The following is a 27,802-nucleotide window of genomic DNA, read 5'->3' as shown; positions in this document are numbered from 1 at the left end:
CAGAAAAGGGCACTAGCAAAATATAAATATTCGAGTGTTTCTTATTACTTTTACTGTCTATTTATCTATCTGTCTACTCTTTCTATCCATATATAATAAATATATATAATAAATATTATTTATATTATATTATATAAGTATAGTATATATATATATCTATATATATATATACTAATATATATCTATAGATATATTATATTATATATATTATATAAACGACCGCATCGCCTATAATGACCATTGAGGAAGGCGACCTTCCAATGTTTTTTTAACGGCGATTGAGGGACGATGGGTTACAGGGTATTTTTCGGGTGACAACCTGGGACCGGTTGTTTAGCTGACACTCCTCCTTGGCTTCTGCTCAGCCACGATAAGAGTAGATTTGAAGAACAAGGAAGTGAGTTGACCCTCAGTTTGGGTGATACTCTGAGTGGAATAGGTTGGTTCTCGTCGACCGGTAGAGTCGATCTCTGTGCAGGTAATTCTTGGTGTGGTGCATTGGTGTGTAGGGTTTCTAAGTGGTTTGAATGATGTAGTCTAAATTCAAAGATAGTCTTAGGACCTCGGCACATAACACTTATGCTAATATTCCCTTGCGTATGCGGATGTGTAGTTATGTTTATGTACTTTAATTTTTAACTATGCCCTATTTTCGTAAAGTTTCGTGGCTGTTGGAATATCCGGTGTGGGAATTTCCTCCCAGAAGCGAGTTCATAACCTAGTTTTTCAGGGTATTTCAAGGTTAACTGTGATTCATCCCCCATGACTTATAATACCCGGCTGATAAAAACAAGTAGACAGTATTTCTTCTCTAGAGCCTACGATCATAAACTTTTGACTTGAGGTCCTGGACGGAAGCCTAATGCCAAATCTAGTTTTATTACGTATGCGCAGCGCTAAATTCGTGGGGAATCTACCAGATTCCTGGCTACGTAACCTAACGGAAGTGACGCAACTTCTCCCTTTGCCCCTTCGAGCGGCACTTGCTACTTCATAGGTATATATAGAAAGTTGATTATCTTCCTGCTCAGTGTTTTTCTCGTGGATTCGCTGCGCAGTGGAGGTGGGGCGGTAGCGGTCAACCTGTGACCAGGCGAATATTTTTCAGTGGAGGTAGTCCGAAGGGTTGCTTGAGTTGCAAGTTTGGTAGTCGCGGATTCAGTGATGTAGTGTGGTGGTGGGGAAGGTATTTGTTGCCTTTTATATAGCTTCACATTACTTATTGCGCAATTTCGTATTAAGTACTTTTAACTTTAATTAAACTTAGTAAATTAATATAATATAAGGTGGCTGTGGTTATTTTAAGTACGTTGAGGCACTTTGGTGTTGAGAAATCGCTTAGCTGTTGGATAAGCACTGAGGGAAATATTAGTGCGTCTAGTTTCTTAACGTGAAATGTTAAGTGAGTTTGTTTGATGTAAAATTAAATCAGTTGCGTCATGTAGGCTAGCTTGTGTTTTGTAGTAGGCGAATTGTTTATAAATTCATGAATTTTACTGTGAGTGTTGTTATAGGGGGGTTGGGGGACAAGCATTGCATTTTTATTAATCTAAAAAACTTCTAAAACCGGTAGATCTCTTCAATTACTTGGGTTACTGACCAAATGAAGATTTAAAATTCATATTAATCGGGAGAGCCTTCCCCCCCACCCTTCCCCTGTCTTAAGGGTGAACCACCTCACTTGAAAGTAAGGGAAATTTGAGGTAATTGTGTTAACCCTTTGTGGTACTCGGGTATGCATGGAGGATAAATGGCACTCGTGAAACCGCTAGTTTGGTTTGAACTGGATTGCCTCGACTTTTGCAGAATTAGTTTCTTGTCCTTAATCATTCGGTGGTCAATCGCATGCTTTGAGTTTAAACTTTTCAATAATTTGATCTTTTCAGTAATTTGATGTAAGAGCGTTGAGTAGTTATTTAGCAAATTGGTACGCGTAAGTTAGTACGATGAATTTTTCTTAGACAGTAATGGCTTTGTATCTAGTTTATTTGCTTAATCAGTTTAGTGACTGTCTAATATTTAAACAGTAAAGATTCAAGGCTATTTATATAGCTTGTATTGGTTCCAATAACATTTAATTGGAAATTTTATCAATAGGCTGATCTGTTGCTTGCAGCTCTGACTGCCTCCTGACGTTGGCAATTATGCCGCAAATTGCCAGTGTTAATATTAAAAGAACCTTGGGCTCATGTAGCCTCAGGCACGACTTTATCTCTTCCCATTTCTTCATGAAGATTATAAGAACAGTGACTCTACCCAAATATTCACTTAATCTTAATTCAGGAAAAATGTAAAGGTAAAAGCATTTCGCCATCCATTTTTTAAACTAAAAGCTCAAGCTATCCGTTCAAACTGAAAGTGTTCTGAAAATTTTAAAAAACGGAAAGTATAAGATGTCAAATCTCGGAAGCGCAGGAGCGTTCAACCCTTCCGTCTTTGGTGTTTCCAGGTAAGGGTTCTTTTCACTGTAAATCCCGACGTGCAAGTCTTGGAAGCACCAAAGCAGTTACTCCCTGTTATCCAAGGACGCGTATTCCCCTTCAGTCGGAAGTAAGCTATAGGTTTTCAATCATCCTTATAGACTTACAAAACAGGATGTGTTTGACTTTAAAAGTTTGTAACCTGCAAATCCTGTTTAATTTATTTCGTGGGAATTTTATTCAAATCAAGGAATGAAATTTACGTGAGATGACTTCTGCATTTAAAGTTTTTTTTATTGTTTTTTAATTCATATTTAACGTGGAAGATAAATTTGAATTTGAGAAATCCGGTATTCTAAGCCTAATTTGGGAAATCTTTGTTCTAAGCCTAACAAAAGCTCAGATAGTCAGCCAAGGGATCTCTGATCTTCTGTAATTGGGGCAGTGAGTGAGATTCGGGGAAGCTATGCACTTATTACTTCGGGCACAGTCTTGGATGTTGATCGTTAACCTTTGAATAGAAATTCATCCAGTTCAGAAGACATTCAGTATTAAGTACTTTTAATTTAATTTCTGCTTAAATTAGGGACATCGGTGATTCTTGGTATGGTGTTGCCCTTGAGATTAGAGAATTTAAGGGCATAGTGATTCCTGGTCGAGAGAGAAGAGAAAAGATGAGACGCAAGAGTAGGTCAAAAGACAATGACAATTCCTTCCAGAGCCTCCACTGAACTTTGACCCTTGCCCAGCGGATCTTCCATGTGCCCTGTACCTCCCGGGAGTACCCGTATAGCAGTCTTCTCTGCTGTTGAGAGCTTCCTCTCTCCTGATAAGATTTTTAAGTTTCTGGTACTATATTCCTTTATGGCACTGTGTAAAGTTTCTATTAACTGAAGTTTTAGTGTTTGGTTAAGTCGGGGGAGTATTTAGGTGAGGATCCAGTTCAACGAATTTACTGGAGCATTAAGTAAAAAATAACCTTACAAACTGCAACCACAAGCAGTAACCTGACTTTCCCCATGAAGCATAGGCACGCAAACAGAGCCTAGATTGAACCAGCTGGTGAGAAGTCCTCTGTAACGCCGCGTTCGTGAACACCACAATTATTAACTCTGCCGTGGTTGTATGTAAGGTCATGAGGAAAACTAGTCATTGGTATAATTAACAACTTTAGAAAATATATATCTCTCTCTCTCTCTCTCTCTCTCTCTCTCTCTCTCTCTCTCTCTCTCTCTCTCTCTCTCTCTCTCTGATGTCGCCATAAAGGAAAAGGCTGTACGAACGCGAATACTGTACTGTACTTCCTCGCGCGCAAACGTTTTGTAATAGTTAAATCATCCACGCTGGGTACGAGAGAGCTCGAGCTGACCTTGGCAGTACGTTCATCTTCAGTCAAGGTACACCCGGGTACTGGATGCCGTCGGTTATCTCTGGTATAACGGATATTTCGGAGAAATACTTCGGTTTTTGTCACTGGTGGGAGTACTTCCGGTTTATCGCTATAGAAATGCAGTTCCATCCAGCTCGGGGACCTTAGGATATAATTTTTTTTTTTTTTTTTACTTGGGTAATTGCATTGTCAAAGTGGTAGATTTTTTTATGGTAAAGCTGTGATAGAATTTTTATAGGAAGGAGCATGGAGGAAACCTGTAGTCATAATTTTTCATGCTGTGAATTAAGTTAACATGAGACTGCATGGTAGAGTTTTAAGTAAAATCTTAATGATTTTTTTAGCTAAATGTGATTATTTTTTTAAGCTTTATGTGAGCAACCTCTAAATAACTTTAAAAACTTTTAATTTTTTAACCGCTAAGTTTTAGGGACATGGGCGTTAGTTTTAGGCGTAGCTTTAATAAGTAAATATTCTCCGTCTGTAAACCTCGGCTTACCTTTCTATGTAGTAATGTGATTTTTATTTTTGTTTAGCTTATGTGAGCAACTCCACTTTAAACTTTAATTTTTATCTTAAGATTTAGACAAAGGCGTGGTTTATAGTAAATATTCTCGCTGTAAACTCTGCTCACCTTTCTATGTAGTCATTTTAGCAGAAATTTAGTGGGAACCCTTGTTTGGTCTTAGTAATTTTGAAAAACCTCTTCGGTAACATTAGGAAAGTAAGTTTTCTAGTGAACTAATAAACCTAACGTTTATTTAGGAACCGTTGGGTTATGAGCTTGTAGTTACTAAATTTAACGAAGGTCTAATAAATCTTATTGAAGGGCTTACTCTCTGGGGAAGGTGGCAAATTGGATTGCATAAGTGAACTGGGTGGATAGCTTGTCTAATGCAGCATTGAAACTCCTCGTATTTTATGCATGGAGCTAATAAGCCTTCTGTCTTGTTTCAGGATTAGTGTAATTATTACTTAATTGCCGCCTTATGAGGGCGTTAATGGAAGGTAATTTCCAGGTAAATCGCTGAATGAAAGTAATCACTGAAACTTCAGGTAATCTGGAGGTAACGTAGGTGCAAGGCCCCACTGTCACTAACAGCTGTTGCTAGGTAAACAGGAAGACCTAACCCCCCCCCCCCCCCCCCCCCCCCCCCTCTCTCTCTCTCTCTCCTCTCTCTCTCTCTCTCTCTCTCTCTCTCTCTCTCTCTCTCTCTCTCCCGGAAGGTCATCGAACACGAACTAATTTTTTTTCTTAAAACCTGATTAATGAATAGTTAGATTGTTTCGTTGCCCCTGGCATGACATTTTGATGTGGTTGTAAATATAAGGTGATCTAGATTAACTTTTCGATTTGTTAAGAGGGGGGCTGGGATAGGGTGAAACTAGATGGAGGTCAGTTTTCTTTAAGCGTTTACTGCATTTCTTAGTAGGTAACTATTAATAGCCTTTAATGTATTAGTAGTATGTCCCTAAATAGCGTTGTTACACCTTGCTTCTATGTAGTTACAATATTCTTGTCATGGATATTCTTAGTGTGATCTCGTCTGGTTGTGTTTGTGATCTCTTCTGGTATTGGATCGTAGACTTTTAAGATTTTGCCTAAGTTTTAAACCTTGAATTAACTTTGTTCGAACAAGAGGCGAATATGACAAATGGCAAGGGAACCGGATAGTGGCAGGGAGTGTTGCAGTCAGTCACTGATCAATGTAATCTGTTTTGGAATGTATTCCAAGAATGGTAATGATTCTCTGCTCGTCAGCGCGCAGAAAGTTTAGCCCCCATTAGGTTGGTAAATACTAAAGTCCTATTTTAAAATTAACATAATGCATGAAAATTAAACATGTTGGCGAAACACTAGATTTAATACCTTCTGTTGGAGCCTAACATTAAATACCATGACTAGGAAGTTAAGAACTAGTAAGGATAGTTTAACTGTGGTTCCTTGAGAAAGGGATCACTTTGTGTGTAAAGTTTGTTGATATTAGAGCTAGAGAAGGTTTATGTATACGAGAAATATGTGCATACAGACAAAGTCCTAAGTAAATAAGGGAAGTCTAAGCTTTAGTTTTATCAGATGCTGTATGAAAATAGGTTTTATTTAAAAAAAATGACAAGGCTTAACTGCTTTGTTGAACCTAACAATATTCTGGGGGTAAATTTGACATAGATCTAAGTGCCGTGGATGCTGTGCTGTAGAGTAAGTGCTTGCGAATAAATCCTGGTCTGGATGACATTCAGAGCGTATTTAGTTGGAATCATGAGGTACCGGGAATTTTTAGCGCTGTAAGTTTTGAGTCTGCCAAATTCCTTCAGGTGAGGTTGTTAAGCCTCTTAAACTGCATCACCACTTTCGTGGTCTCTATCCTGTCTTGTCAAATGAAATTGCTAGAAAGATTTAAGCGTAAACTAGATACTACACTGACGTAAATTGTATGCACTAGATTAATCTCTTAATCTCTACTTAGGCAAGCTCTCATGATTTGTTAGGACATGAAATGGTGTATATTAACGTAGGTTAGTAACTACAATTTGACAGTTGCTTGGAGGTCTACGCATGATTGCACAGCAATGCTAAATTTCCCTTAGTTGTATCACCTTTATTTTAAAGGTTGAGGTGGGCTTAAACTTCATGTGAAAGGAGTGCCGACTACATGGGCCTGAAATTAGATTGCTATGAGTTCTGCATAAGGAGCCGATTGGTTGAACGTTCTTTTAAAATAGATTAACCTACAGTAGAGTGTTAGTCTATTGGTACTGCGAAAGTATACAGTGTGATTTAGTATGCTTCTGTGAAAGGGTTGTGACCTTGAGTGTGTGTGTTGGTTGGTTTTTTTTTTTTGTGAATCTTAAACCTGTTTCTAATTCTTTTGGTACAGCGTATTTTGATCTCTGTAAATTGTTTAGGACATTGATTGGGCTGTCAATTAGTAATTTTTTTACACAAGTTCTATTTCCCTGTTCTTGTACTGTCGCTTCACTGGAAAGAAAACTTTAATCTTGTCTGCAGTTTAAGTAAAGCTTTCAGTAATTGTTACTTATATTTACTGCGATAGGTTTCTTGCATTGTAGAAGAGAAGTATTTTTGCACTTAATTTTTTGGGGTTTAAACTGCCAATCCTATCAAGTTCGGGTAGATCATTGCTTGCATTACATTTTTAGTTTGTTTTCGGGGTATTTGGTTATTACGGTTTCTACAGGGCTTCTTTAAATTCCACAAGTAAATTGATGAAAGTTTAAATTAACACTTATTCTTGATGCTTTCGTAAGCTTACCAGGTATATTGACATTTCGTAGGGGTAAATTCCCTAGGTGAAGATACTCATTAACTCTTTCCCCAGTAATGAATTACGAGATGGTCCATGAATTAAGAGACAGACCATTCACTCGTAGACCTTGAAAGTCTGTTCTATATTCACCGTAGTTTTTCAGCCCCCAGGAACACCAACTCTATATTTAGAAATACAGGTTGGAGTGTCTTCCAGACGCGGCTGGACGTCATGGCTGTATCATTTCGTATGCGGAAATACGGTATTTGGCCGCTGGTTTTCCAGAACTCGCATCGACTGGAATGACTGGATTCGTCAAAAGGCTTTCTTTTGCCCAAGGGAAGTCATTGCTAAGGCCTTTTTCACACAGGCTGATTTTTTTTCTTTTTGCCGGAAGCTGTTATTATGGAGTTTACCCTTGCGAGTAGGGCCATAAGTGCCTCGTCCAGAAGCGAGTTCGCGAATGAACTGGAAGTTTTAGGTCCGGGCGACCTTGAATCCAGGGCCGGGCCCTGGGCTCCTCTGCCCACTCTCGTTCTCCCCCTTCCTCGCGTTTTGGGGGTGGTAGGGGGTCGGGGCCCCTACCACCTTGCGAAGTTTAATGAGAGTTCCTGGTGGCAGAGATCGTCAGTTCGCCGCCAAACTCCGAGAAGGAAAGAGCTCTCGCTCCTTTCGCTCCAGTGGTCAGCTCTGTCTTGTCTCTCCCTCTCTCTCTCTCGAGATTCCCCTCCGTTTCGCATCTATCTCTTAAATCTGAGATTGTTTGAAGTCCCGGTGGGAGTTGCCATTAAAGAGAGAAGTTCCTCTGGTCTAGACTTTGGAGGTGATTTTGAGTCTGTCATAAGAGCAATCACCTGGTATTCCACGGAGAAGCAGATTTTTGGTAATTTAAAGCTATTTTGTTTTTCTTACTGTTTTGACTGTTATAGTTTTGTTTTAACTTTTTTAACGGTAGCCCTTTTATCTTATTAGATATTATTTTAACTGCTGTAGATATCTATCGAGTGTCTTAATTTTTACTGAATCTGGACGTGAAGCTCATTTAGTTTAGTGTTGACTGTTGTTGTTGTTTAAGATTAAGCTGGCCTTGTGCCAGCACGGGCTCTTGCTCACAGAGCAGCCCGTAACGTGTTTACTAAAAGTGAAATGTTTACTGAGTGAATGGGCTATTGCATAGTATTTGGCGTTGCCATTGCAGCTTATAAGTTTTAGCTTATTTTTAATGTCCTGTAAATTTCTTTTCCACAGGAAAGACGACGCATTTGGATTTTGTTACTCGAAGAGAACTTGCACAAAGTTTCTACGGTCAAATCTGAAGGCGTTTTAACTTCGATAAGCTCTTCTCCAGAGTCTTCAAGAAAGGTAGAATATTCTTTTTCCTGCAATTTCCTTGAAGGAAAACTCGGACCAAAGTACAAAGAGGATCAGAAAAAGACGAGAGCAAATTGAACATAAACCATGGAGCTCTTCAAGGAAAACTTTCACAACGCCGTTGAGTGCGCCGAACCTGTCCTTACAAAATCCAAAGGTAAGTCACGATTGAGTTCACGGATAAGTTTGCGTGATGTCATCTGATAGTTCATTCCGATGCAGCAACAGTTTAGTTTTAACACCAGTAGTAGTTTTTCCCAGTGTTTTTGCAGGCTTGGTTTCAGTTGAGCCTCTACCTAGTACATTTAAGTCTTAAGATTATGCTTAATTCTGCTAGAATCTGCATGTCTGTTGAAGTATGTAGTCTGTTAGGTTGTTTTCTTGTTGTGGGTCCGCCGGGGTGGAAGTGCGGTTGTATGGGTTCAGTTAGGTTTAAATATTAAGGTTTCGAACCTAGCATATTCTAACGTAAGCATGTATAGTGGGCACGGTCTAGTTAGTTCTAGATCGCTTTTGTTAGTATACCCTTAAGAAATGTATGGAATAAGTGGATGGCTGTTGCCAGGAGTTTTGCTACTAGAGATTTCTAGTATATGCTAGCAATTTGGGGCAGATGAGTTATAAAATTAACTTTAAAATTTTCATAATACTGCATTTTTCCTGCGTAAGGAAACAAATAGTTTGGGTTTAGCTTAATTTTCGTATTCTTAATCATTGCTGGGAATATTTTCGTATTCTCAATCATTGCTGAATTCCTTGGAACATTTGAGAATTCCCAAGTTTCTTTGAGATGGGATTTTTTTTTTTTGCTACAATATGCAAGACTTAATCTCTAATGAAAATAGAAGCATAAATTTAAAATTTAACTATGCAATTAAGTAACTCTTACGTTCACTGGCGTAGCTACGTATGAAAAATGCTAATTTTGCATGTAAAAATAAGTAAGCATTTAAAGTATTTTGCAACTATAATAAGATAAGAAGTACTTGGCATATTTAATTGTATGACTTTTAATTACCCATTCTTTTCCATTCTTTTACACTTCCTCTTAAAATTACGGAGGCATTGTAACTTTTTTGCGGTAATAATGAAAATTACGTAAGTGGTTGTAATTTTCTTGACATGCGGGCGTTTGATACCTTGGCCAGGTAAGGAAGAATCTGGTATTCAGTCGAAGCAGGACTGTCAATTCAGATTCTAGGCACTAAACGGTGGTTGCCCAGGTAGCTCTATGGCTTTTACAGTTGTCTGTTGCCTGGGTACTTGAACTTGACCACCGGGTTGCTGTTTTCGTACCCCTTGTCTGCGAGATGAAGGACTTCGTTATTGTTGTCTTCGATTTTTGGAGACTTTGTAGAACTTAGAATATTTGAAGATAATTATTTTAAATTTAATATATTTCATTAAGTGATTTAATTTTGATATTACATTATATTACATTATATTATTTTCCGGATGGGGTAGCCATAGGTTTAAATCATGCCTACGCAAGGTTTTATTTATTTATATTTTTACTGAATACATATCTAAATTAGTCTGGTTTTATGGTTTAGAGCTTTTAACTTTTGTATTCAAAAGTTAGTTTAGTATAAGTACATGCACATGTGTATTTTAGCACTAATAACTGGTATTCTACTACAGAGCTAGAGTTACCGTTAGGATTACCTGAACACCTGTGCGCACCTGTAGTCACGTGGGGCATTGTACTGGTTAGGCCTGAGATTGCCGTGTGGAGAGATTTTATCCTGCTGTGGGTCAGTTAGGGAAGTGGTCCTTTTGCTTTTCTAAAAGGCGTTTTTGCGTAGCCAGGACCTTCCATTACGGATTGTACTGTTTGGGGATTCGGCTCTAAGGAACGTGTATACCCACGCTTTTGACGGTTTTAATGTGAAGTTTAATCTTGTGCCTGGAGCATTCTTTTATCTCTGATCCCTACATTCGTACACCCCCTGTAATACTTTCTCTCTCTCTCTCTCTCTCTCTCTCTCTCTCTCTCTCTCTCTCTCTCTTCATTATCTCTCTTCTTTCTGCGCGCGGTTTAACATTCCATTGCCCATTCATAACCACTGTAATTGTTCTCGTCTCTCTCTCTCTCTTCTCTCTCTCTCTATCCTGGCGGTGTAGGGAAAGGCGAGACATTGTTGGGTGGGGTGGGGGTGGGTGTTTTTGAGTGATTAAGGGTCGCGGAGTGTAACATTAGTCATGACTGGGGTTAAGATACTTGGGAATGATGAGCTCGGGAGCAGGTATAAAGAGTGAATGAAGGGACCGGAGCGTCATTGGGGACTTTCCTACCGGGAAGAAGTTTGTTTGAGAGAGAGGTTTAATTCTTTCCCAAATAGTTATTTGTGTTCTTAATCTTTCTGTTCTTTTAATATCTTAAAGTTCGTGGTGTTAATAAATCGTAAATTTGATTGACAGGGTAGCGTTTAAGGTAAATGTATCCTAGTATAATATTGTTTACAGACCACTAACAGAGTGAACTGAAAGCGAGAGTAATCCAGTCACTTTGCGGTGTCTGGCATCTGTTTGTTCTCGTGTTTTTGTAACTCTAGTCTGCTGACGTCCCCACAATAGGAACTCTTCGGTCTTATGTTAATGAGACTGACAAGGCTGTTTTATCTTCAGTTTGTTCGAACAATGTGTTAAGCAGTTCTTGGATAGGCTAGGTGATTGGTTTTTTAGTCTGAAGTACATATAAATTATTGGGGGTGGCTGGAGGGTGTTTTAATAATGGCGGGAACGTTTGACTAAAAAAAATCTTGGAGGATGTGCCTACAGTGCACCCATGCGGTGCACTATTGGCATTAAGTTTCTTTTGCGGCGTTCCTTCGGCCCCTAGCTACAACCTTTTCATTACTTTTAATTTTCTTCCAGTTTACCAAACACCCTACCTTGGATTGTTTAAGATTTCGTAGTGCAACTGCGAGCTTTTCATCTTTAATACCTCTTAAACTTAAATGCGAATTTTCCTATCAGCGCTCAATGACGTCATAGGTCCCAGGGCTTGGCCTTAAGCGTTAACTGTTCTATTCTAAAAAGGTTTCTGAAGATGTTGGCATATGACCTCTGAGAACCAACCAGCTTCCAAGATTTTCTTGGATAATTCCACCGAAGCCTACGTGATTTAAGTAAAGCAGACTTTCATGGTTAGGCCTATCTTTTTTTTTTTCTTCAATTTTAAGCTTAATTTTTTATCAGCCTTCTGGAGCAGTGTGGCAAAGATATGGTATCAGGCTGAATTAGTTAGCAGAAACTTTTAAGCTTTTTAAATTACTGTTCGGTGGGTTTGCATTCCTTTTTTACCAATGAGGTTGTGGTTTTAAATATCATAGGCTGTTAAATTCAATTCCGCTTTTGAAACTTGCCGCTTCAGCGTAGCAAAATGCTGAATGTTAATTATGCTTCAAGCTCTTATCAGTCTTAATATTCAGCTACTTCTTGCTGCAAAACTTTCCAAATATCTAGAATATCTTTGTAGACCTAAAAGGTCTATGTAGGGTCTACGAAAAGTGTCTGCTTCGTCTAATCACGTCCATACCTTGAGAGTTGAACTAAGTTCTTTTCAGTGAAGCCAGTCACCCACGTAGTGCCTCCCCGTAGGAGGGTAGTGCTGTCAGTGTACCTCGTGTGGTGCACCGTTGGCAGTACTAGGTTCTTTATAGCGTCACATCGGCCCGGAGCTACAACACCTTTCCTTTTTAATAACCTAGTTCATATCCTAGTTCTAGTTTTACCTTTAATTTAAGATACCTCGGTTCATATCCTTTTATCTTTGTTACCTTTAAAACCACCTTTACTAGAATTTTCATGAGTGCTGGTGACCTCTTAGGCCCCAGTGTTGAGCAAACCCAAATCTCGTTTCACTTCCACCTAGGGCCCTAAGAGGGCGAAGCAGTCGTTCAGTCAGTGATTGACTATATAATTTAGTTTAGATTTTGACTATTTTCGGAATAACGTTGAAAATTATTTGAACACTAAACACTTATCTGTAGATTAAACCCTTCCCTGTCGATTTTGCCCGGAAGTACAACTGGTAGAACTTTCTATTTAGACCTAACATCCCAATATTTTAGCCCTGTAATAGTTGCGCGTCAGGAAGAGGAGAGATTATCATAGAATTAATATTGCCGAGGTCGCGTTGCCCGAACTGTGCTGCAATTGCTGGCGCACGAGTTGGTCAAACAGGAAGTCTTCTTAGACTATGAACTGGGCAACATTTCCCCTTCATGAAAAATGAATGGATTGCTGTCTGTACCTCAAATTACGACGTACGAGCCGCACGGAACTTTTCTGTGCAGGTTCCAAGGTCGTGGTCTGTTCCCTTCGGGTTTATCTGAAATTATTCGGTCGTTCGAGCTCCTGGATGGGTTATAGGTAATCTGTGGGGGTAGTGGATGTTATAATTTGATACGTGAAGAATTGCTCTCGAATGAGTAAGTTTATACGTGGAGATTTTGAGGGTTAAATCTTGCGTCACTTGGCTAGGCTACTTGTCATTAGGTGAATGTTTCCTCAAGGTCTTCGTCGTAAGAAACTGTATATGTCCCGGGGGTGTGTGTCTCTCTCTCTCTCTCTCTCTCTCTCTCTCTCCTCTCTTCTTCTCTCTCCACCACCACACACACACCACACACACACACACACACACACCACACACACACACACACACACACAACACACACACACTCCCTATGTGGGTGCATGCGCTTATGAGGCAGAATTGTAATAATTTCGAATAGCTTTAAGTAACTGTATTCTGTATAGTCTAAACGTAAGCATTTTGCTCTCTCGTTGTTAAATTAATGTAAAGCCACGTGCAAAAGCTTTAATATGATAATTTTAGCATAAATGTTAACACGACGCTAACCTCTTTAAGGTAGTGTTGGGGTCCTAACCTTTACCAATGTAACAGGCCGTAGGTTCCGAAAGACTCTATCCTTGACCCAGATTTTCTTTCAAGGGAATTCGGACATTCTAGTGGGCCAACCAGTGAGTGTGGGACAGTTCCGGAATTTTTATTGGATAATCTTGCTCTCTCGCTCTTGAAACTTTTTTTTTTCTGTAGTTTTCGGTTTTCAAATGACTGTAGAAGCACCTTGGTTGCAATGTAAATTACTTGCCTTTTATCCTTAAATACTTACTTATTATAAGTAACTTCGTGTTTTTTAAATAAAACTGATCTTCCCATGAAATGTAGGGAATTTTTTTTAAATAGGCTTATTGCGGAAATGAAGGTTAAGAAATTCCGTATCAAATTGATAGTTAATCTATTTGCTACGCATTGAAATCGCCGGAAGCCTTTTCTGCTCCAACGTCGTCATTGTTTGAACCAGAGGTGTAGCCAGCCGTAGAATTTCAGCTCTTGTAAGAGGTCCGTTAGATATTTCGAAAACGTTAGCTTACGTAATGTTAGTTTCGTTACTTTGGTACTCTCTCGATGCAGTATTTATGATTCTTAGGAGCGTTATTTGTTGCAAGTACTGGTGTCTTGTGTTATATGCACGAACTCTTATAAAACTTGCTTTTCGTGATACGTTAAAATTGTGCGCGTGCGCGCTAGTCTCCCAAGGCCGCAGGAAAGGCTCATACCCTTGAAGGACACCGGTGGTGGTGGTTGTGGTGGTGGTTTGTTCAACAGCAGTTGAGGGTCTTAAGACTTTCGAGGATTTCGTCGAAATATGGCGTTTGCCTAGGCCTAAGTTGCTTAAAGCTTAAATTGCTTCAGATCTAGAGTAGGTCCTGTACATGCTATTTTTATTTATTAGCCAGTTTTTTGTAATGTTTTAACCTTCATAGACATAAGAAGTGATCAGCGCCCCCCCAACCTTCCATCTAGCTTTTTTGCCCTTGATGTACCGCCTACAATCTAAAATGTCCGCCATTAGCAGAAATGATGAAATGTAGGACTGTGGGCCAGGTGAATGTTAATGTAAGGTCTTCGTATCGTGACCTTGTCTTAGAGTGAAAGGTGACCTTCCCTTCTAATGGCTTTCGCTGTTAAAACTGCCGGTGAAGATGTACCTGACGATCTTTGATCTTGGTCGACGTAGAATGTGGCGTCGCCCAGTTGGCCGATGTAGGGTTAACTTTGATAATGATTCTTATCAAATATATTTCTCGGTCGGAAGATTTAAGTTTTAAGGCTTAATTTATTTTGGTCTTTACGTAGAGATTATTTTTTGCAGGACATTATTTTCTTCATTTTAGTAAAGGTTGGAAATTGATGCCCGTAAGACAAACTTAGTTCTTCGATTCTCTATCCTGGTCTGCCTGATCACTTTCTTAATGGCAAGTGATGAGAACATTCGCGCCTTAATGGGTTTGAGAGCAAAAAAGTAACTAAATAAATAACTAAAGCTTGAGTCTTATTTTTGGTCTCGTGGGCGTGGTTTCTGAAATAGTCAAGTATTCGTTACTAAATGTGGATAAACGCTGATCTTTAAATGGTAATGTTTGAGTGTGGTCTTGTAGATTATGGAAAAAAGAAACCCAAGGTTAGGGTGTAAAACATAAATATATTTGTGGGATAAAGGTTTTGAGTTTTGTGGGCTTAAAATTTTTTCCAGATTTTAAGAAGACAATGTTGACTACAATCGGATCAAGTACTAGATATTGATCTGTTAGTGGCTAAAAGATGGCGTATCCGGAAGCCAAACACCTGAACAGTAATTTTTTTTTTTTTAATATTTGCAGCTTTAATAGAAGTGTGCGCCTGGAACATGTAATCCAATCTGCCCTCTGGGCCCCTTGAGAATAGATATTTCTGACGCGCCACAGTCGTGGACCTTGCAATGAACTAGCGCTGTGCAGTACAAACACATTGCTGCGAGCGCCTCGGTGAAGTGGCCGGTTCGGTCTTGGACTGTCACCACCTTGATGGCCGCGAGTTAGTTTCTCGGGCATTCCGTTGAAGCGTCAGAGGTGTATATTTCTTGTGATAGAAGTTCACTCTCGACGTTGTTCAAAAGTCACTTAAAGCTGTTTGTCCCGTTGCTGAATAACCCCTGGTTCCATGCAACGTAAAAACACCGAATAAATACAAACTAACCTTTTGCTTATACTGAAATTTTTATTGCATATTTTTTTCTAATTCCAATGTTGCGTTTGTTTACTTAGCCCGTTTTTCCTTTTAATATTTTACTGTAACTACTAGGTTTTTTCTTGTTATGGTGGTAAAAACTGTCAAATGGCGCAATGATTTTATTTCGCGCTTATATGTTTAACTCTGACTGAAATTTATATTTAAGGCGCTTGTGAGTCAATAGTAGCCGGGAACATGTTACTTTGGAGGAAGTTTTCAGTCTAAAAATTAGATAGTTGTCGGAACCTTTTTCCAGCTTTGCTCTCTTGGGTGTGACTAGTTCATCGTAAGTTTTAGTTGCTGTAGATATCGCGGATGAGTTTAGTGCTGGTTATTCAAGGTTTGTTCGTGAACTTAGTGTTCACCTAAAATATCTTCTAGACGGGAGAAACTGTTCAAAAATGTGAAATCGACCAATTTCCTACATCGTATGTAACGGGGGAAATTGTTCAGGAAAAAATAATGGTGGTTTGAGGGGAGTGAGTTCTGTGAGGAATGGTCACAACATAGAAAGTGAGACACTTAACCAAATGAGCGTATTAGACAATTGATATATCTACTGTTGCATAGCTGAAGTGAAGATGTATTAAGAGGGAAGTGAATTGTCTTTAAATTTTGTGGGCCTTATCTTTGCTTTGTTACAGGAAGTGTCTTTATAGATACTCCAAATAGCCCAGATAATTCAACTCCAAATAGCCCAGGAACATTGCAAGGTTGTCTACCCACCTTGTTTTGTATATTGCTCAAGCCATTCTATGAAGATAGTCCTGCTCGTCCAGAGGCCTTGAGCACAACTTTCGAGAGGACACAAAAACGTTAGCCCTTTAATAATGGGATAAGGAAATTATACAAAATGTAAATTGAAAACTTAAATGTTAAACGATGTCAATCAGAACGTGATTAGTCTTTGGCAAGGTTATGGTAAGCAACCATATGTTTTAAAAGAAAAATTTTTTCGGAGGCATAGGGCAGTCAAAGGATTAAAGTAATTTACTACGCGGGTAACTGTAGGCCTAGGGAAAGTGAAAGTTTTCTCTGAAATTCTTAAACAAAAAAAATTGGCTAAATCTAAATTTAGGTTCATCCCATTTTTTTATTGTAAAATCTTTGCTACTTTGTTTCTAGTTTTTAATTGTAAAAGCTTTGCTCCTTAGTTTATTTTAAGTTTTGATAATTAGAATGAAATTTGTGATTATACTGATATTAAGCACTAGTTATTAAAACTTCACTTGATTGATGTTTGTACTTTGAGTCATGTTAAACCATAAGGAAATAGTAATAGCGTGCCTCGTGTTAAATACGTAGTACTTGCTTTTCCCAACTTAATTCCATTGATTCAGGACCTTGCCGTGCATAATAACGTAATTCCAAAGTCATTGTTATTTCTTCACATCCTGCTGGGTAAGGTCACTTGAGAGGTGGGTAGGGAAGTTTCGTGCGGAATTTCTTACTGCTATAGTAAATCCAGATACCAGAGTTCACTTTTCTTTGGTAGCTGTATCCAGAACGGTTGGTCTTCTCCTTTTCGAAGCCTTCAAAGTTTGCCTAAACCTTAAACAAGTGTTGATGAGATTACGAAATGAAGTTTGTTGCGAAGAAAGGATTTTTTTTAAGCAATATTAACAAGGCTTGGTAAAGTCTCTCTCTCTCTCTCTCTCTCTCTCTCTCTCTCTCTCTCTCTCTCTCTCTCTCTCTCTCTCTCTCTCTCTCTCTCAACCATTAGTATTGTATTATGATTCTTTGCCAAAGTACTTTTCTAGCTATGGATGTGTTACCGAGTTAAGTTTTAATGTCCGTGCTGCAATCTTTAGTCAAGCAGCCCATTTTTTTTAGTAGTAATTTTTAAGCTGTGTATGTTCTCTCATAAGGGTCACCCTCACCAAGGGGTCACCTTAACGTACCCCTCAATCACGGGGCGTGGAACCTCCGGTCAGATGTAGTTAACTTGGATTTAACGAAGTGGTGCATGATTTGTATGCTTATGTGAAGTGAATAGTCGCCTGGACTTTTTGAATTTTAATTTTTTAGTAAATTGCGGCACTCATAAATGTTGTGCATACACAGCATTTGTTATATATATTTTTTACACTGGTAAATGCTAAAATTTTACTTGATTCGCTTTCCATTTGTAGGGAGGTCGGAAGTTATAAATTCATATAAAATATCTCTTCGTAACTAGGTTTTAAATTCTCGTAGTTACGTGCTCAACTCCTGTACAAGTTCCAGATGAAATTGCAAAGTTGGGGGAAAATGTATGTGCTGAGTCATGGGTTAAGGTTTGTGGCGGTTGGAGAGTTAAGCATTTGATGAGTTTTGTTGCTTGCGTTAAACTATTTTTTTTTCATAGTCGGTAAGGATCCGTTTATCTAATAGTTCTTGTCTATATCTAGATTAAGTATTTTATTAAGTTTTGTTAAACTGATGCTCCAAAGAATTAAAGTTGTTGAACGTGCATAGCGTCAACATGACGTGCTTGTGCAATTTTTTATCCAATGATTAAATTATTTTGAGCACTTGTTACCCCTGCAAATAATTTGTTTAAATAGTGTGCTGGGTCACCCCCATATATGGTTTGACTTGGGTTTGAACTATTGAGTAATTTTTGTCGAGTCTTTATTTTGAAGTTTTTCGCATTTAAGACTTTATCTGGAGGAATTTTTCCACTGATTTCACTTGGCCTTGTATTAAGGCATTCTAACTTCTTGCAGCGACTATATCCAGACAGTAAATGTAGTCGCCTTGATTGCCGTTCAATCAGTTTTAAGTTCATTACAACATTTACCTCGAGGCATCGGAAATAGTCTTTGTCATGTTTCATGTAGCCAAGGGGAGTACTGTTCCGCAGTGATTATTGGGTGTGAGAATTAAATAGCAATGAATCTGTGTATGGCTGTATATTTTGGTATACTCTGTGAAAATTGGTTCACGAATGCGGTTACTTGTTTTGAGTGGTATTCTTACTTGAAATAGCATAATCGTGGCAAGATTAACTTTTACATCTAAATTGACCTTCTTAGAGGAATGTCTGCGAATGTACGAAACGTGGAAGGCATGAAACAAAAGACTGATCTATTTTCGTGATATTGCAGGAGAAGTTCCTTCTTGGTTGTGCGGCAGTTTCATGAGGGTGGGACCAGGCCAGTTCGATTTGTCGGATGACTTTTCTGTCAATCACTGGATGGACGGTTTCGCCATAATGTACAAATTCTCGATCAAAGGTGGTCAGGTAAGGTATCATGGATTTGACTTCTCATTTCTAAGCTATTTGACATTTTATTGAAATGCTTGAACTAAAATTGCCTTTTAAGAGTTTGCATCGTAAGATTTTGTATTTTGATAATGTTTTAAGTGTAGATTTGGTGATATTTCACTTTTAAAAAAGCTTGTTCACTAAAGTTTCATGTTTTGTAAATAAGTTGTAATGTAATGTACTGTTCCGTTAACTAGGTCAGCTTTAGGTCAAAGTACCTTCGCTCTGACGCCTACAAGAAAGCCTGCGTGGCTCAGAAGCCAGTCTTCACTGAATTCGGCACTCACTCCTACCCGGATCCTTGCAAGAATATCTTCTCCAGAATGCTCTCCACCTTCGTAAGTAAAATTGTCTCGTGCAAGTTTAAATTGACCGTAGTTCCAAGTGTACACTGTACCTGTTTTAAGATGTAAAATTCTTAATTTTTTTTTTCTTTTTTGGCACAAAATAGATAGGTCTTTATTATTCATTGGTTTGGAAGGCTAATAAAGATTGTAGACTTGCGTATTTTAACTAGAGGCTCTTACTTGAGAAATTGGTCACACTCGAAATTGTCAAGAAACAGTTTCAACAAAATTCCCCAGCTTCAGAATAAAGTGGAAGTTGTCCATGAAATAAAGGATAAAGTGCTAAAAGACTATAGGTCCCATGGGATAATTTTGTCAGTGCACATCACGTTGTGCACTGTAGGCAATACTTGAGGTTCTTTACAGCATCCATTCGGCCCCTAGATGCCACATTCCTTTTACTGTACCTCCGTTCATATTTTTCTAAATCCAACTTCTATCTTTCTACCTTTAGCTATAGCTTTAGAGCAACTTCGAAGTTTCCTTGTTACATTTCAAATATATATATTTCAGCGCTGAATGACTTGGTGTCTCTCCCCCCATCCCCCAGGATGTGATATTTAAATAAATTTATTAATATTGTTTAAAAGACTACTTTATAATTTTCTTGACTGTACTTCAGGGCTGCCAACCAAACTTACAATTAGCATTCATGCAGCCATATTGTACAGTAATGCAGATTCAAATGAGATTTGTGAAAAACTGGGTGGGGAGCAAAATACATACGTATTACTAAAGGTTCACGAGTGAATTTTGGCAGGGGTTCCTAAAATGAGTTTTATAGAGTACAATGCTTTCAAGAATCCAACCTAATTACTGAAGTCTTTCCAGGATGCTCACATAATGACAGATAACTGCTCAAACACTGTGACCTGCATTGAGGACCAAGTTTTCGTTGCTACCGAAACTTGCTTCATTCGTCGGGTAGACCCAGTCACACTTGAAACAAAAGAGAAGGTTTGTATATAAAATTGTATATGAAATAAAAGTTAAGGGAAGGTTGGTAGAGTGCTTTAAGGGGCTAGTTGTAATAAAAGTAAAACAGGAAAGAGATAAATGGTATCTGAACTAATGAGGCTAAAACTAGCTGCAAACATTAAAATTATATACCAACCTGGGACTATGGTGTCCTGCCATGCTTTTTTTAGCATTTAACAATTTTTCATAACCTTTGAAAAACACTAGTTTTAAGTACAATATTAAATTCAAATTATAGATACATATAACCTTTAAAACTTTCACTCGTTTGAGTACAGTTTTAAATTAAGTATTTCTTGAAATGGTAGAGCTATACTGTACTTTTAACTTTGCCATCTTGGTCTTGGACAGATTTTGAAATTCTCCTATTTATAGATAGCTTTATTATACGTGCAATTACTTTTTCAGGTGGATCTCAACAAATACACAAGTGTCAACTTTGCCTCCTCACACCCTTTGACTGATTCCTCTGGCGCTACTTATAATTTGGGTAGTTCTTTTGTGGGTGGCCCAAAATACCATGTCATTAGGGTTCCACCCTCAGAAGAGAAGAAGAGTGGTAAGTAGTTGTGATATTTAACATGTGAGAGAGTTAGTCAATTAAATCTGTTGAATGTAAAAATGTGTAAATTCTTATACACTACTTTTGTTCTTTGTAGTTATTAGGCCATTGTCACAAGTTCGTTATATTTGCAGGCAACAGCATTGGTTGATATTACTGTTAGTATGAGTATGAAGCTTCTTCCCTCTCCTTCTATTACTGATTAAAGCTTAACTTCCGGAACAGGACTACTAGCCTGTTTTACTTTCACAATGGGATTAGAAATATTCTCAATTTAGAAAGTTTCCGTAATTAAAGGAACCTTGTAATTGGGGGTAATTTGGTGGTTGTAGTATTTTTATTTTAGTAGAAATTTGCTTTAATTTAGTATTTATTTGGAGTTACTTTTAGGCACAGCAATAAACTATTGGGTTTTGGTGATAGTAATTTCACTAAACTGACATTTGCTCACTCATCCTTTGAAGAAACTCTAGAATAATTTTACTATGAAAATACTTTGGTCAATTAAGTTTCCCTATTACCACATTATTTTAATTCCCAAAAACTGTAATTTTCTAAATATGCAATGTCTGATCAGGTTCCGAGCCTTGGATGAATGCTCGTGTTCTTGCCAACATTCCATCTAGCTGGAGAGCCTCTTTCGGTTACAACCACAGCTTTGGCTTGAGCGAGAACTACATAGTTTTCTGCGAGCAGCCAATGACCGTGAACACACTCAAGTTGGCAACCTCACAAGTCAAGAGCAAGTCTCTCCACGACTGCATGGAATGGCACCCACAAGAAAAAGTTAGTGATTTGAGTCTGCTTCTATAAGTTATTGCTGAAGCAGTTAGGTTTATGCTGCACTGTTCTAAAATTTCCTTTTAAAATTAAATACTTAGAGCCTGCAATGAATGTTATAGCACCAGATTGAATGCATGCAGGAGCAGTAGCAAGAAAAGATGTTTGATCAAGAACCTTAATAAACTGGTATTCACACACTTCTATGCTATTTTAAGAATCTCTACCTCTTTTACTTTAAGAGGAAAGTTAATGGGGCTACAGTACCCAAATTTGAACTGCTATGCCTACACCTCTGTTGAGTGCCCTTTAAAAGTTTGTTCATAACTACTTTCAGAATAAAGAATAGATAATTTATACTGGATAGTCTAGCCTTAAACGTTACACACAAAAGCCTTTAAACTAATTCTATTTAAAAGATTAGTATAACTGTTTAAATAGAAATGGTTTTCAACCATTAGTAATATTTAAATTTCAATAGTTTAAAGGCTTTTGTATGAGCTTTCGAAGCTTGATACTCCCCAGTATAAAGTAACTCTCTTAAATCTGAAGTATTGAACAATTTCTTTAAAGGGCCCTTTGCATAGAGGTGTAGTCATAACAGCTCAAATATTTCCACTGTAGATCCATAAACTTTCCACTAAATAAAAGTAAGCATAATGTTAAGATTCTGGCCATTTTAGATTTTTTAAATAGCTTAGTTGAGTTTTGAATACCAGTTTATTAAGGGCCTAAACTAATAACTCTTTAGCTTGGAGAGTGAATAGAGTATATTAGCTTAAGATTAATTTCCTGTAATTTTGAACTGAACTTTGGTAAATCTGAATGTTCACTTACAAATTTGTAATTCTTTATTGCGCCAATATTCAAACTGGCTTTCACTTTAGGAATAATGAATCAGTAATTTTATAATTTAACTAAAACTTACTGAATCTGTGGTGAATGTTAAATTTTAAATATTTTCTTGATCATATCCGCACTCCAATTGGCTTTTGCTTTAATAATCATGCAAATTGAGATAAATTAAGACATTTTTAATCTAAGTGATGGTAAATTTCTATGGCATAGATGACACTTGGGAAACTTAATTCCTGCAATAATTAAATTGGTTAGGAAATTTTAACTTTTTTCACATCCAGGTGATTAGAATAGTCCATAACTGATAAACGTGGGAGGGGTGTGGGATAGTGGTCATAGATGGCCTCTTTAAAATTATCAACTTTAAAAGATAAGAGGATAATGTGGTTGTTTTCAACTTGTAACATTTTTGCATTGCAAGCAAGATATAATTAAGTCTGTTCTTGATTGGGGTGTACCAAATTTTATATTTGACATTATCCTTTATAATTATCCTTAAGTATACCAGTCTGCATTAAATACTTTGGCTTAGTTATGCCAATAACCACAGTAAAACACTTAACCAATTTGTAATTTAATGAGCTTTTTAAACACTTAAACGTGTTTTTAACCTTACGCGCTCTTCACATAATAAGGTTCTACTAAACCTGTTAATTTTTCTAGGTAAAGTTCATAATAGTCAACAAGAACACAGGAGAGGTGCAGAAGGTGAAATACGTCTGCGAGAAGCCTTTCCTAGTCTTCCACCATGCCAACACTTACGAGGAGAAAGGCCACTTGATCGTTGACCTCGTAGCTTACCCCAACCCAGAAATCCTTGGCAAGCTTTACCTTAATAAGGTCAGGATGAATGAGTACAACAACGAAGATCCACCCCAACTGGTCAGATTTGTGCTGCCTTTAGTCACTGATTTACAGGTGAGAGGCCAGGCCATATTTTTTGGTTATAGTTTTGTGATAAAAAAATAGATTTCGACCTTGTACCAGTGATGAATTAGAGGTGGTAGTTACAATGCTGTAAGCAATAGATACTCTTAAGCTTTGTTTTTCATTCCATGTCAATTTCAAGTTTATAAAGATTTTGATTTAGCGTTTCAGATGTTGACAAATCAGTTGTACTGGTTAATCGTATTGGTGGATGTACTGGTTAATTGTATTGGTGGAATTTGATTTTTGTGTAGTTCTAATCTTTATCCGAATTGCTTGCACTTCAGAGCGTGCCAGAGGGCCAGGAGCTAGTAACTTTACCTGGCACTGAGGCATCGGCTGTGAAGGTCCGTGAGGGCCACATCAAGGTGACTGGCATGGACATTGGAGAGCCTGGTTGGGACATGCCAACTATCAACAAGGCATACAGTGCCAAGCCCTACCGCTACGTGTATGGCACTGGCGGTTGGGAGAGGGGATACTACAAAAATGCGGTGAGTGGACAAGCGCAGATTTGTTGTAGAGTTCAATTTTAGAAATGCATCATAGCAGTTAGTAGTTTTGATAGTGTCTCCAGTATACTCTTGTTGCTTGGTTGGCTTTATAATTAAGTTTGCATCCTTTGCATCCTTAGCCTGGGAGGAAAAAAGTTTAGGAAATTTAAGTATCTAATAAAACTGACAGCTTAGCATTATTATTAGCAGACATTTAACTCTACAAATTCATAGTGAAAACTTTGAATGAAAGATTGTCCGGAAAACTCTGGGCTGTATTGGTTTACCTATACCTTTTAAGTATATAATCCAATTTGTGGTTTTTGGTAGTAGAAAAAGTTCCAACCCTGAGATTTCACACATTTCTAGGCAGGGATCTATATTCACTAATAAATGTCCTAGTTGAAATAAATTTAAAAGGCTCTATTCCATATAAAGGGTGAATTAAGGAATACCACTAAGAAATGCCACTTTAGGAAAAAAGGTAAAGGAAGGGTTGCTTCTGCATAAACCATGCAGATTAACAGTTGGTGTACCATGGTTAAATATGCAATTTAATTTATAAGCTTGAGGTGGCTCAGTTAATAAAGTAAATGTTATGGGGGGCAATTGCATTAAAGTTTAGTGTAGATGGTCAAATTTCAGTTTTTTCCCTTAAAGCCCTTATTGTGGCGGGTTGTCGCACTGTGACTCACTGTACCCATTACGGTAATAAGTTTTGCATCATAACCTCAGACTTGGTTGCCCCCATCTTTTAGCTTTTTAATGTGCTTGGTTCAACTTCTAAACTCTAGCTGTCTGTCCACTCAACTTTTGTGTGCTTCATGGCTCAGTGCCTTAGTGCTTGGATTATAGCCAAATTTTCATATTTCCTTTCTTACAGATATCTAAGATTGATGTGGATTCAGGAAGCACCTGGCTGTGGAGGGGCACAGAATACCAGTACCTTTCAGAACCCATCTTTGTCGCTTCCCCCAATGCAGTGGACGAGGACGACGGCGTTCTCTTGGCCTCTGTCTGTGATATCCAGCCTGGGAAGTCTGACTTTATGCTAGTCCTCGATGCCAGGACCATGGAAGAATTGGCTCGATGTGAAGTGAGCGTTAAGGTTCCTAATGGACTCCACGGTACTTTTCTGCCAGACAAGTTCTAAATGATTAGACCACTGGATAAGGCCACCAGAGGAGGAACAAGAAGCCAAAGTTACTTTTTTGTTGCATTGTTTTTGTAGGGTATTGTTTTTTTCATTGTTACCTCAGAAAATGGGCATTGTGAATATTTAAACTAGTTACCTTCTGGAAGGCAGAAATTGGTAAATTCTAGGAACCTTCCTGCTATTGGAGGGTTCTGAAGTTAGTAAATTAAAGATTGGAAGTTTGTTTTATAGGGTATTGGTTTAAAGATTTTATTGTGAGTAATGTTGTAACTTCTCTTGGATTGCTAGATGGTCTGAAGTAGGCTTTCTCAATGTTCCTTTACTTCTAGAATTTAGTTTTGCTTCAGAACAAATCTAGTCCAGTTCAAATGAACACGGGCATCTGGTTTTTTTTTTAGCCCAGATTGCATTTGCAGAAGTTTATAATTTGCTTTTCTTGGGTTATGTCAAAGGTATGCTGCATTTTTCACTTTCCCCAACCAAAAAGTAGTTTTATATGAATATATATTCAAGATATATATACCGTACAGTATTTTACTGGTTCACACTAGAAATTAGTTGTTTCTTAGTTAGGTTTCTGGAGTTGTGTATTCAAGATCTTGAAGCTGTTCAGTGTTGCCTCCCTGTTAATGGGTTTTCATGGACCACTTTTGACCCCTCACTGAAATGGTCACCTGTAATCTATTAGTTTGTCAGTGGAAATTTACTAGTTAGGTATTATACTGAAAATCTTGAAATACAAAACTTAATGATAGCTAAAGCATTCAGTATGAATTTCCCTGTGGTAATGATTTGGTCTAGCAGTTTAAAAATTTTTAAAAATTTTAATTTAATAACTGGGACTAAGATGGATACATTGATACTGAGGCAGATTTAAGTATTTGTTTTAAAGGTTTTAAATCTGTTTAGATTACTGTTTGCACATAGCTTTCTTTGTTAGTATACAGCATTCTTTGCAAGATAAAGTGATAAGACATTTTTCTTGGAATGTAATCTCATTTCATGGGCATGCCATAAGTGACAAACTAATTGGTGACACATCAGGGAACAATGAACCTAAATCCTACAAGTCGGACATTTAGCTAGGATTAGCTAGTCATAGCTTTAAGTAGGAGTGCAATAGGAGTAGGTGGTTCAGCGCAGAGCCCCTGCTATTAGATGCTACTTTCATGTGAACAAACTTCAATAGTTATTTATTTGAACAATTATTTCAATGGGCATTCTTAATAATATAAGATTGTGGGAATTTCCTGGAGAAAGTACTTCAGTAATTGGAGGTAAAATTTTATAACTGGAAAAGTAAGTATTGGTGTTATTAGGAATTGTTTTTGGATTACTTCACATGAAAGTGTAATTTGAGTGATACCAGCCGGTATTTACTCAACAGTTTTAACTGTGATAACTTAATTTTTTATTTAATAAAATTGCTCTTGATATTTTATACAAATTAAAGAAATATACAAATTAAAGAAAGTTGGTTGTTTTGATCATCCTCTTAATTGATCCTCTTTGTGAAGTATTGTAGGGTGTAATATATATTTTTTTAAAGAACTGTTTTCATTCTGTTACAAAGATATTAGATTCACGGTAATCTGAAAATACATTCCAGTGACTTTTCTGACACCTCCCTGAAGGAAAGGCAGTCAGTGCTGTCAGTGGTGCACAGTAGGCATTACTGAAGGGTCTTAGCACCGTCCCTTCAGCCCCTAGCTGCAACCTTATTTGTTTTTGTTTTTTTTAACTAAGCCCCAGCCACATATGGTCGAGCTTTGCCCGACTAACTTGGTTCAATGTGACCAAATCGGGAAAAGTCTGAACCTTATTTGCCGTTTCTCCGCTTCTGACATCACATCAGAGTTCGTCGGGCAAAGCTAGACAGTGTGGATGGGGCTTGAGTATTGAGAGGTTGCAGCTAGGGGCCAAACCTTATTTGCAGTTCTAAGCAGTTTGTCAAAGATGACTCTGCGATAGGTTGGAAGAATTATTAAGTTCGGGTCATTAGATCCATATTTGTAACTACACTATATACAAACCCTCTTTAACTTTACATAAGGAATTACTCTCGGCGTACCTGGAATTACAGCAGTTAAATTCTTTGAAAAGGTAGTTAGGAAGTGACTACTGTGTGGCAGGTGGGTAGGCTAGCTTGACCAGATGTAAACTCACCACTTCGCTTTCGGCTGCCTTCTGTTAGACTTGTTTGTGAGCTCTTGCTAACTTTTTTTTTTTTTTTTTTTTTTTTTCCCAGTGGGATCTTTCTGGTTTATTTCAGTTTGTTCCGATACATACACAAACCCTCGGTCCTTTAACAATAGGAAGGTACTTAACCGCAGCCGAACCGGTCGTATGCTTTGAACAAGGGGGTTCGGTAGTTAACTACTTGTCTGGCAGTTGGCGGTCAGCTAGACTGCGAGGAGAGAAGTCTTTGCTTTCGGCTGCGCTAATGGATGGACGTGCTCCTTAGTGTGTCTGCCCGCTTCTGTCGTATGCTTGGTTTGCTAAACTGAGGAAGAAATTTTTGCTTTACCTTTTACTTGTGTACTATTGCAAGGATAAAAGTAAGTGTGTGTATTTTTGTATTCATAAGTGCTTTATTGCTATGGATATGGAACCACAAGAGTTGGAGAGACCCCCTCTCCCCCACCATCAGCTGCAGATTGTGCCCTGGTGTTGGGGGCCGTAAATGTGGGGCCTTCCGATCATCTGTAGAGGTTGATCCTCATTATTTTTGTGCTCAGTGTAGAGGGTGAGAACGCGCTCTCACAGACATGTGACACTTATTTTTAGGTCGGAGGAGCAGTGGGAATGCTATGGGGGGAGGAAGAAGCCGCGCAAGCCGGCCAGGGAGTAGTCGGAGGGTTCTCCGGCTACGCCCTTGGTCATGGACATGTCTTCTCTTTTCTCCCTCCATCTCTGCTC

General features: G+C 38.1%; 1 protein-coding gene across 2 annotated transcripts; it reads left to right on the top strand.

The window, feature by feature from the left end:
- The first annotated feature begins 325 nt into the window (after positions 1 to 325).
- LOC135214444 (beta,beta-carotene 15,15'-dioxygenase-like) lies at positions 326 to 26,356 on the top strand. Of its 2 annotated transcripts, none has more exons than XM_064248736.1 (10): positions 326 to 478; positions 8,328 to 8,607; positions 18,621 to 18,757; positions 18,979 to 19,119; positions 19,960 to 20,085; positions 20,515 to 20,665; positions 21,246 to 21,454; positions 22,970 to 23,224; positions 23,521 to 23,727; positions 24,611 to 26,356. In XM_064248736.1, exons 2-10 carry the CDS (start codon positions 8,538 to 8,540, stop codon positions 24,878 to 24,880), a joined length of 1,566 nt encoding a protein of 521 aa, XP_064104806.1. In that variant the 5' UTR covers positions 326 to 478; positions 8,328 to 8,537; the 3' UTR covers positions 24,881 to 26,356. The 2 variants fall into 2 exon arrangements, with proteins under 2 accessions (XP_064104806.1, XP_064104807.1); XM_064248737.1 differs by lacking the exon at positions 326 to 478 and adding an exon at positions 7,701 to 7,962.
- The last annotated feature ends 1,446 nt before the right edge of the window (positions 26,357 to 27,802 follow it).

The sequence above is a fragment of the Macrobrachium nipponense genome, chromosome 45 (assembly GCF_015104395.2).
Source record: "Macrobrachium nipponense isolate FS-2020 chromosome 45, ASM1510439v2, whole genome shotgun sequence".
Lineage (NCBI taxonomy): Eukaryota > Metazoa > Arthropoda > Malacostraca > Decapoda > Palaemonidae > Macrobrachium > Macrobrachium nipponense.
This window is presented reverse-complemented; position numbering and strand designations above follow the sequence as displayed.

Coding starts and splice junctions, on each gene's coding strand:
- LOC135214444 (XM_064248736.1), top strand. CDS start 8,538: ATGGAGCTCTTCAAGGAAAACTTTCACAACGCCGTTGAGTGCGCCGAA. Junction 8,608..18,620: donor TGTCCTTACAAAATCCAAAG/GTAAGTCACGAT, acceptor GTGATATTGCAG/GAGAAGTTCCTTCTTGGTTG. Junction 20,086..20,514: donor CACTTGAAACAAAAGAGAAG/GTTTGTATATAA, acceptor TTACTTTTTCAG/GTGGATCTCAACAAATACAC.